The 11,620-nt window shown below is 30.7% G+C and overlaps 1 protein-coding gene across 1 annotated transcript; it reads right to left on the reverse strand.

Moving 5' to 3' along the window:
• Window positions 1–943: 943 nt before the first annotated feature.
• On the reverse strand, window positions 944–11,252 carry LOC136981136 (zinc finger protein 271-like). The gene is made up of 6 exons (XM_067277414.1): window positions 11,103–11,252; window positions 8,605–8,689; window positions 6,485–6,618; window positions 3,543–3,606; window positions 1,009–2,854; window positions 944–953 (listed from the first exon to the last, which is right to left on the reverse strand). Exons 1-6 carry the CDS (start codon window positions 11,250–11,252, stop codon window positions 944–946), a joined length of 2,289 nt encoding a protein of 762 aa, XP_067133515.1.
• Between the last annotated feature and the right edge of the window lie 368 nt (window positions 11,253–11,620).

Consider the following 11,620-nt stretch of genomic DNA (forward strand, 5'->3'; position numbering starts at 1 on the left):
ACTGAAAACTCTCTACGCCATGTGTCGTCGAATTTACAATCACGTGACAAAGTTAAACTAATCACAATAAACAACTGTGCCAAACTCGGTTACAAGGCATCGCCATCGAATTCTTTACTTCACGTCACGAATGTTTCGGTTAAATTCGGTCTTTTAGATTTATATTATTCCTAATTACAGATATTTGTAACAGGAATACAAAAAATAAAGAAATAACGATTGCGTACATAAATATATTTATTTTAATACTGTATTTAGTACAATCTGTTTTCTAAATGTCTTTTTGCATATTTTGCATTAATGTTTATTTCCCGTGGGATGAACACTTTTGATGAGTTTGGAATTCGACTGTTATTGTAAATTTCTTTTTAAAATGACACAATAAAAATGATCTGATTATTGAAAATAGTTATATGCTTCTCTAAAACCTCCCCAAACGTAAAAGACTGTTCACATATATTGCATTGAGGGGTGTATTTCTAAACGAAAAGAATTTAAATTCAATTCCAGTTTAGTTTCTGTTTTAAATTCGCTTTTACAATCTAAAATACGAATGATTCTGATGAACGAGTTGATGGCTTAATAAAAAAAAATTTAATATAAAAATCTTTGTTACACACTTCATAAATGTAACGAAGATTGTCTTCATGGTCTGTGTCTATTACACTTCTGACAACAAAACGGTTCTATGTTGAAACGAACTTTCTGCTGATTAATTAAGTTGCGTTTACTTTTAAAATTCTTTATTACACATATTAATTACACTTTTAAATGTGAACTTTCGAATGTTCTTCTAGTGTGTTTTTAGTCTTAAATGGCTTGTTACAAATATTGCATACATACATACTTTTATGTTTAGTAATACAATGTCTGGTTAAGGTAGATTTATACATAAAACATTTTTTACATATGTCACAAACATACTGTTTTCTATCGCTATGAATTAGTTTATGCTGTCGCAAAGAGTCTTTTCTCTTAAAGTATTTGTCACATATGAAACAAACATACTTCTTAATATCGCTATGAATTACTTTATGCTTTCTTAAATAGTTTTTTGTTTTAAAATGTTTGTTACATATATTACAAGAGTATTTGTATTCATCAGTGTGTGTACGAATATGCTGTTTTAAACCAGAACTGCGTTTATAACTTTTGTTACATATATGACAAGTATGGTTAAATTCATCATTATGAACTATTTTATGAAGTACCAAATACTGTTTTGTTTTAAAACGTTTGTTACATACCTGACAAACATAGTTACGTTCATCAGTATGAGTTTCGAGATGGCTGTTTAGTTGCATTTTCCATTTAAAACCCTTATTACAAATATCGCATTTGAAAGGACGTTCTTCACTATGTGTTCGTTCGTGTTTCAACAACATATAGTTCCACTTAAATTCTTTTCCACATATTTTGCAGGCATGAGCTTTGTGTATTCTCTTGTGACTTTCTAAACGACCATATGGAACACGCTTACCACAAATGTCGCAATACACATTTTTCCGCTTTATATTAAATTTTTCACTATGAATAAGTTTATGAGTTCGCAAATTATTTTTCGTCTTAAAGTACTTGTTACATATATCACAAGTATATTTGTATTCATCGGTGTGTATATTAATATGTAGTTTTAAACTAGAACTGCGTTTAAAACTTTTGTTACATATATGACAAGTATGGTCAAATTGATTATTATGAACTACTTGATGACGTTCCAAACAGAGCTTTGTTTTAAAACGTTTGTTACATACCTGACAAACATAGTTACGTTCATCAGTATGAGTTTCGCGATGGATTTTTAAACTGTCGTTCCGTTTAAAACTCTTATTGCAAATATCACATTTGAAAGGTCGTTCTTCACCATGCGTTTGATCATGACTTAACAAAGCGCATTTACTCTTAAATTCTTTTCCACATATCTTGCAAGCATGAATTTCGTGTGTTCTCTTGTGTCTTTCTAAACGGTCCTTACTATTTGGAACGGACTTACCACAAATGTCGCAATACACGTTTTTACTATGAATAAGTTTATGCCTTTTTAAATAGTATTTTAATTTAAAATATTTGTTGCATATATCACATGAATATTTGTATTTATCGCTGTGTAGAGTAATGTGATGTGTTAAGCCAGACTTGCGTTTAAAACTTTTGTTACATACCTGACAAGTATGGTTAAATTGATTATTATGAATTATTTTATGAGCTTTTAAAGAATCTTTTGTTTTAAAACGTTTATTACATACCTGACAAGTATATATAAGTTCGTCACTATGAGTTTCATGGTGGTTTTTCAATCTGTCTTTCCATTTGAAACTCTTATTGCAAATATCGCATTTGAAAGGACGTTCTTCGCTATGAGTTGCTTCATGATATGACAAACCATTTTTACGCTTAAATTCTTTTCCACATATCTTGCAGGCGTAAACTTTCCCATTTCTTGGGGATGAATTCACTCGATCCCCAGATTGCTGCAAACGTAAATTGCTATGAGAGATTTCGTTTTTATTCTCAGTTTGGTGTTTTTTCATGTGTCTTGTCAATAGAAATTGCCACAAAAACTTCTCATTGCAGGTTGTGCAGCGAAATGGTTTTTTTCTAATATGACAGAACAGATGTGTTTGTAATATTCTCTTATTTCTAAAAGTCTGTTTACATAAATCACACGTAAATTCTTGTTTAGAATGAGATGCAAACATAACTTTGAAGTATTTCTTTTTAATCTTTTCATGAATTTCATTGCATTTTTTACTCGAACGAACGTATTTCTTTGTTTTGATATTATATTTATAACGCTCTCGCTTTTTTGAATTATGCTGAATATTGTATTCTTGAATCTGCTCTTCCTCCTCAACTGAAAGATTAAAAAATAACTTAATAAATTACCTATAATATTTGAATAAACATAATATAGCTGCAATATTAAAATGTTACTACTGTAGTTGTATAATTTATAAATTATGCCTATGTTTTTCGTTTAAAAGCAAACCACCATTTGTTGTTTGCACCAAAAATAAAACATTTTATATTTTACAATCATAAACTGATTGATTCAGCTTTAGTTTCTTTTTCGGACTTTTAAACGACTGGTAAAAATTAAATTGTTTTACTTTATCTATTTTTATTTCGTTTATTTATGTAGTTTGTTTTGTACAATGTTTTTCAAGAATATTAGCTACGTGTTTTTTAACACGTTGCATATATTTACTTATCTACGTAATTAAAGAAGTTATATAGCCCTCGTTTACTTCGTTTCAATACATTTTCTTTATTATTAAAATAATAAAGATATTAATGAACAAAGCAAGATAAGATGAATCATTATATCACAACTCGTAAGATTTGATTTAATAATTTTAATCATTTCAACAAATTTTTATTAACTTCAAAACTTATATTAATACTATATAGGTAATTACTTATAATTTTCAAATATCTAATCCAAGTTAAATGTATGACAGTTCAAACTTAAATGCATTTCTTCAGATGCCCTCTATATAATACTAATATAAAAAGTTTGAATTACGTAACATGTTACTTACTTTTGTTGTTCATTTCATTCTTGTTGAAATTTTCGTCCGGAGTGAAGAATTTGTTGTTGACAGGCTAAACAATATGCAAAGAATCACTTATGGTATATAAATTAGTAACGAGTTGCTCAACTTTCCCGGCAACGTTTTAAAATTTTGATGACGCTGTCTGTAATAAAGCGGTTTTTAAACAAAAATTCCAGAATGTATGATATTTTTAACTATTATAGAAAGGCAAAGAACTGAATTTTGAAAGTAGGAATGAGTTTTATATTAAAAAAGTTAAATGCGAGTAACGAGTAAAATCATCATCATTAAGTCCGACCCTACTAGAGATACGCACGACCCCCATTATCTTCCCACTCTCTTGATTTTTAAGCAGCAAAATCTAATAGCTTCGACCTTCCTAATAATCAAACGTTCCTGCAAAATTTCAAAAACTTTCCAGAAAAAAACAGGAATTAATTATATATTTCAAACATGGTGAACAAAATCGTCCGCTTCACCCCACACACTATCGTCCATACATACAGATAAAACCCAATATTTTTTCCTTTTTATTTTTTTTGCATTTTTCGACGTTTGAAAGTTCTCTAAGTTCAGAAATGTAAATATCTTGGGGAGTCATTTATTGACCGATCGTCATACATTCTTTCTTTTATATGTAACAGTCGAAATATTAACAAAATAACAAGTGAGACTCTTCACTTTCCATCTTGTTTATTGATAAAGATATTACTAATAAAGTAGGACAAAGAGTAAAGATAAATATAAAGTAAAATAGACAGTAAAGATAATAATAAACTAGTAGTAAATTCTGCTACATCTATTTTATTTATAAAGTAACTTCGCACGGTGAAAGCCAGGAGAGCAGGGGCGTATTCTGGTCACTGTCTCTCACAATCCTGTCGCTGATTGGCTAATCCAAATGATTAGCCAATCAGCAACTGGCTTGTGAGAGACGAGAGACCAAAGACGGTGACCAGAATATGGCCCCACTTCTGCAAAGAAAGAGTTTTACACCAATTGAATTTCACAATTCGTTGTAAAACTGTTTTGCTCATTTTATTACATTAGAGAGGTTGCAGCCGAAGTTTAAACTTTAAACTTGTACGGCAAGCAGACGTACACGTTTGACGTTTGGACTCGAAGCAAAACACGTTGCGCCAACGTTGGCGTCGCGCACTGATTCATGGGATATTCATATAAAATGACAGAAACGTTTAAGAACGACAAAGATTATCAACGAACATAAATAAACAAATTACATCATTTTAAAATATTCAGAGAGTGTTAATAACATTAAATAATTATTTTTGACTTTAATTAGCATCGAGTCTCCTACCGTACGATATAATAGTAAGACAATTCCATTGCCTTTTGCCTGTTCTCATCACAAAGTTTTGTTGAGAGAGGTTGTGGCTTATATAAATCCGAAATCAGCTTAGAAAATTATTTTTAAAAACTTACAAACCTGGTAGAAGATGCCGTAAAAGGCAAATTTACTTCTACAGTATCATAATAAACTATTATGAACGCAAGTATATAAAAATACAATAGCCACTTCACATCACTTGCAAAAAATTAGAAAAATTAAATAATTTCTGAATTAAAATCGTCTATTTCTTTACAATGTTATTAACAAATGCTTAAGTAATCATTATTTTAGTAAAATACGTCATAAATTTAACCCAAAACACAGAAAGAGCAAACGTTTAAACCGAACTTCTACTCATTTTGTTAGACGTTCCAAACGCCATTGTCGAACTTCCAAAAATACAAGATGGGCGGCGCTCGGCGTTTACGTTACAGCGATGAAAACTTCGGTTGCAACCTCTTTCTTATTTTGTTGTAATCAACTGCTACTTTACAACTAATCATAATTATTAATTGCAGCGTTTATTAATTTGTTGTAATCTGTGTTTATTTAATTAGTCTTGATATTATTATAAAAATAATTAATTCTGGTATTTTTTACTATTGTCGTTTTAATGGGTAACAAAGTAAATTTGCAAAAAGTTTCCTTAATCTCAGGTCCGACTGTATGTCGGTCCACATTTTTCGTGTGGCCGCATCCATTGTGGACCTGACCGAATGAATCTGAAATAAAAACTCATTGTTTATTCTCCAATTTATCATGCACGAAAAGCAGAAATACTCAAACTACTAACTGAAAAAGTTTGAAACACTATAATATATATATAAATTTAATGTTGAAATTCGCTTTTTACTTACAGAGATGTTTTGTATACATAATAAGATAAAGTACTGAAAACTGGTCAATTTTCACATTCAATTCTCTGGTTTTTTGTAAATTTTCAGATTTTCAACTTCTGTACCCAAAAAACATGGCAAAAAATTCCGTGGATATGTATGTGTGGGCATGTATTGTTTGGCATCTATTTCATTTAATATTTCAGAATGAATTGAAGATTATAAAATGAAATTTTGTACCGTACATTGTGTATAAGTGGTATTAATGCTATTAAATTTTGGTAATGAAGCGTCAAGGTGTGAAAAGATAAAAGATGGTCACGTGTAATATTTCAAGTCGGTTCAAACATAATGAAGTTTTTATTTATGGTTAGCGTGTACAATTGTTTGTAAAATTCATTTCCACCATCAAAATTAAACATTCCTTCATTTAATAGTAGTTAAAATAATTAAGAGTTATTAAAAAATATGGCTCCACAGATATTATTATTTATTTATTATGATTAATAATATAAATTTTTTAAAATAAAATCTCTTAACAACCAGGAAACTTACGCAACTCGTTGTTAGATTTTTTCTTATATAATATATATTTTGTACTTAATACAGAATACACGTATATTCAAAGCATAATATTATATTAGTAATATTGAGCTACGTTTTCAACCATTCAAAAAGCTAAGTTTAATATATTTAAGAATAATTTCACTGTAAAATATTTTGAAATTTGTATTACTTACCATTACCTGTTTATTATCATCTGGAAGATGAACAACTTCTTTACAATCCTCAGTCTTTACTTCAATCTTCAACTTTTTCAAATCAACTTTACATTCTGATTTTATACCATGTTTTACACAATAATTCTCTTTTACTTCTTTCTTAATATCTGTAGTGGAATTTAAAAGTTTTGTGTTAAAAGATTTTAAGAAAAACTTGAAATATAAAATCAAACTGAGCATATTTGCATTTATTAACACAACAATATTAAATTACATGTTTCACTACATCATTTATTTCTGATTACGTTCCGAAAACTAGCGAATTGGTGTGATGTGTGATATTTTTAACTATTATAAAATAAAATAAACAGCTGGATTTTGAAGATAAAGATGAGTTTTATAAAAAAAAACTGTAAATGAGAAAATTAGTAAACTCGTCATTAGGTCCGGCCCTGCTGAAGATAAACATGGCCCCAATATTTCCATTGTGGTACAGGCTCTCGTGAGCAAGAAAAATGTGTAATGTTATGGCATTGGACATGATTATTTTGAGTTTGATTTGATAAGAAACAAAATCCGGCAAAGAGTTACGGAACTTTATCAGCATAAATATTACCGTGTGTTATGAGATTTTACGTAAAAATCGTTTTATATTATTTATTATTATAAAATGGCGAAATTCTGAATTTTGAAAGTAGAGGTAAATTTTATTTATAGATACATAAAATTACTACTTTAGAAACTTAGGGCCTGTGAGAAGTAACAATACATCCAAGTCTGAGCACCCATTATTGGAGAATTCACTCTTTTCAGAATATCATAAAAATATATCTATAAAAACAATAAAATAAATACCAACAGACTTTTTCGGTTTTCATTTAAAAAATTGAATTTATTTATATAATTGGGCTAAAATTGTTAAAAATTTTCTCTGTCGCCTGTCTGTGTGTCAGTTTTTTCTTAATCTCCAGAATGGACAAAGATGAAAGCCGAGATCAGATAATATGAAAAGATAAGGGACACGATACCCCGATTAAATGTGTACGAACTTTTGGTGAAGATTGAAAGTAATACTATTTCAATTTAAATATTTTCTCTTGAAAACAGTTAATAAATGATCGGAACAACTCCATTGTTAAAGGAAAAGTACGTATAATGTACAGAGTCAAGGCCACTATTAATTTGAAATAGAGAGCACATATTTTAAATTAAATACATTAAAAATATGATTATAAATTGCTGCCCGGCATTGTGACGATGTCATAATAAATAATTGCAAGCTTAGTTGAAATCTAAAACATCTAAATTGGACTTTTTTCTGTTGTAAGATTCTGGTCAAGTAGGGTTTAAGTGAATACCTGAGAACTTATGGCTGAGGAGTCCGAAATATCTCTCGGAATCAGCTGTTGCGGAGGTCGATTGGGTCCTTGATCTCTCCTGCTGACGATCACACCCGAGGCCAGGAGAGGACCCCTCCCTCTTTTATATCCGCTTTTGCGGAAGCTGATTCATATATCAGGTGATGTAAGAGGTTATAAGTTCGAGTTGTGACTTAACAATTGTTTGTATACACTGTCCCAACTCGAACGTTTTGTTAAAGGTTTTTACCTTATTAAGAGTGTCATCACTTATAACAGAGGACGGAGGGGTCAGAAGGTAAAGATTTGCTTGATGATTCGTGAGATAATTGCTTTATTGATGAATCATTCAATTGGAATTCCTATTGAAACTATCGAGCGCGATAGGAAATAGGAGGGGATGTTTGGTTCGGATCCCTCAGCAATGTGGCCTTTTTTTCCACTTTCATACGAGTGACCAATTCGGTCTCGCGCTAATTGGTTAACGAGGATGTCGCCCGACAGTGGATTTGTCAAATTCAAACCTAGGTGCGAGGAGGGAAACTTTTCCATGACGCGTGAAACGTCTTTGGAAGATGAGAAGGTCACCTCTTTACTGCGTCGTAGTAAAGAGAGAAAATAAAAGTTCATTCTCTTGACCTCCCACGAAAAGGAATTCGGGGGAAAGGAGGGAAATAATGATTGATATATTGCCGTTAAAATTTCTAATAGAGCGTAAAATCTCACATTCTTATCAGTAGCAATATACTTTCGTAGTATTAAAAGTATTAAGCCACTTACCTCTTTCGATTTTATAACCAGAACGACTCCGAATATTAGAACGGTTTGTGTTATTTCTGAAAATTGGTTTTCCTTTAATATTTATCTGAAATAATAAAAAAAAACTACGTTATATTATCAAACAAATTGATCATCATAGAAAAACAAATAAAAAAATTACTTAAACTGAAGCATAAGAATACGCTTATTGAGTAATAGACTTATTAAAATATACTTGAAAATAGACCTATAAATTACCACTTTCCTTAGTCTGTACGACTGTTTGACAGTCTTTGAATTTCACAACTGTATAACTAACAGTAAAAGTATAATGTATACGGGCAAGCCACTGCTGATTTCAGGTGAAGAGCATATATATTCTAAATTAAGTAAAAGGAATATATAATGAAAAATTGCAGCCCGGCATTGTGACCATGCCACAATAAATATCGCCTCGTTGATTATCTTTTCGTTTTTGCAATTAGAATAAGTTTGAACTTCTCTTACTTTCGGGTCTTGTAATGCATATAACAAGCAAAAGTATAAAAATCGTGTCAAGTTCGACCCTCAGCTTTTGGAAACCTCCGCCTTTTAAGACTCCCCGAACCCCCAAAAATGTTTAAAAATATAAAGATTTTATTTGCTTTTACAATTACACTTTTTAAAAAATACAATTTATCTTTAATCTGAAAATTAAGCTTTTGCCATTTTATAACAACTAATAACATAAACAAGTTTTTGAATAAAATTTCCTAACAGATAATGCCACATACAATTTTGAAGTTTTTTTGCAGGAAAAGTTACACAACTCGTTGCTGGATATTTTCGATGAGAGATAACTTCAGGTTTCTTATTTTATGATAATCTATCTCTCGATTATTGTCAATCTCCAAAGGATTTGATCGAAAATGAGAGAGATCTCGAGTCGAGTTCTACTACTGCTTAGGCGTGACAGCACTTCAAAGTCCCGAACATATTTTAACTGAATACAGCTTAAGTATTATTAATTTTACAAATATAATACACTAAACGAAAACTACACGTACATGAAATATACATTTATAGATACAAAAGTAGATACGTTCAAAATATTATGTGGAATAAAGCATGGAATGAAACAATATCAGCAGGTAAATATCAGTACTTTCAATTAAACTACAAAATTTCTCTGAATAACGCGTAACTTGTCTAAACAAGAGTATTATAGTTATTGATTCCGACATAATAAATAATCTAGCAAGGAGTTCGTTACTTTCTTGGCTGTTATGAGATTTTGTTTAAAAAATTTACATATTTTTAATTATTATAAAATAGCAAAAAACTTAATTTTGAGGATAGAGATAAGTTTATAATACGTTGTAAATGGTATCAAGTAAATTCTTCATTAAGTCTGACCCTTCGCGTGATATGATGCGTGATTAGTAGCGAACCGTCTATGGAAGCGGAGGAAGCGCTGCTTTCCTTGTATTTTGTAAAATTTTAATACATATTGTGCGATTATTTTCATATTTTAACGTACTTTGAATTAATTAAAATTAATATTTCATTATAATCGCATTATGTGTCCACATGTAAAAAACAATGATAACATTCGAATATAAATTCTTATATTCCTATTCCTAATGAGAGCGCCGTATTGTCGAATACGGGACAGCTTCCTCGGAGAAAGTATTTGAATGGCATAAAGCAACCATATTACAGGCGCATGCAGTTTACACAGCACCAACCTGACGCGGTTGAACTGGTGGATGCTACTCACCAAAATATCGTATAACGCTTTCAATGATTCTATCCAGGGCCGGCATAGCTTCCCTATTATTAAATGTTACCGCACGCAACTGCACGTGAATACTCTCTATTTATCTATCGTCCTGACCTTTTACAACTAAATTTTAATACCATCAATGCCCTTTATATACAAGCTACCATGCGGAATTTCGTTCCTTTATCTTCACCACGTCTTGAAATATTAAGCTAAATGGACGTCAACACACACACGAAACAAGTTTGGTTCTTTTATACTGTCTTGAGTTCAGGAATTCTCAATAGAGATTTCCTGAAACCAAAGTGGAGATTTGCAAAAAAGTCTGACGGTCAAATCTGACAGGATTGAATTACTTGTTATGAAGATACAACAACCAAAAAAGTACAATTGTGCAAAACGTGACTTCATACAATAGAAACAGATAATTGCCAGTCAGCTGTAACGTATACACAATATAAAACATTTTAAAGAAAGTGGGACCACTAAATTCCGTCAGTAAAAAAAAAAGTTATCCTTTTCAAAACGAACACCGTGGCCAAAAGGTCAAATTTCATTGTAAAGAGCCGAAATGACTTTTACTTGAAATCGAAAATAACGTAGCTCTGTTTAAAGCTCGTAAGGCCATTATTTATAGGAATATACTGTTTTAAAAATATATATTTTTCCATTTCCGACTTTATATTTTTGTATTACAGTTGTGTTTCTTGTCCTTAAAACAACTCTGAGATCTTACAATAAAGTATTTTTCACTCACCTCTAAAGGTTCCGATTTAATTGTTTTATAATACTTCTCATCTGTATTAAATTCTCTTTTGAAATTTTTAAAATCAACTTCAAATTTCTCTTCGTTTCGTTCAATTGTAAAGTCCGTATATTCCGTTTCTAACTCTTCTTTTATCTTCATTTTTTCGATTTACGATATTCTCGTATGTCAACAATCTGTATTCAATCAAAGAATTAATTAATTAATAAATGTTCATTCGAAATTTAAAGCAAGCAATAAGGAAAGACGAGTAAAGTCATTACTATTGTTCCGGTTGGAGCAGTAAGCAACAGGTGCACTTTCAGGGTTGACGGAAAGAAGTGACACGTGTCTAGCACACGTGACACTTTGCCGCTACAAAATCACTTGTTATATGGCTAATAGTGTTGTTCTTAAAACGCATCTATGTTTATAAAAAAAGACTAAAAATGAAATATTTAATCATATCCTTAGAACATAAAAACTTTCCGGTTTTTTTTTTAACTCTTTCCGCTCTGTGAGCACTAAGA

The sequence above is a fragment of the Centruroides vittatus genome, unplaced genomic scaffold (genome assembly GCF_030686945.1).
Source record: "Centruroides vittatus isolate TY-2023 unplaced genomic scaffold, ASM3068694v2 contig_745, whole genome shotgun sequence".
NCBI lineage: Eukaryota > Metazoa > Arthropoda > Arachnida > Scorpiones > Buthidae > Centruroides > Centruroides vittatus.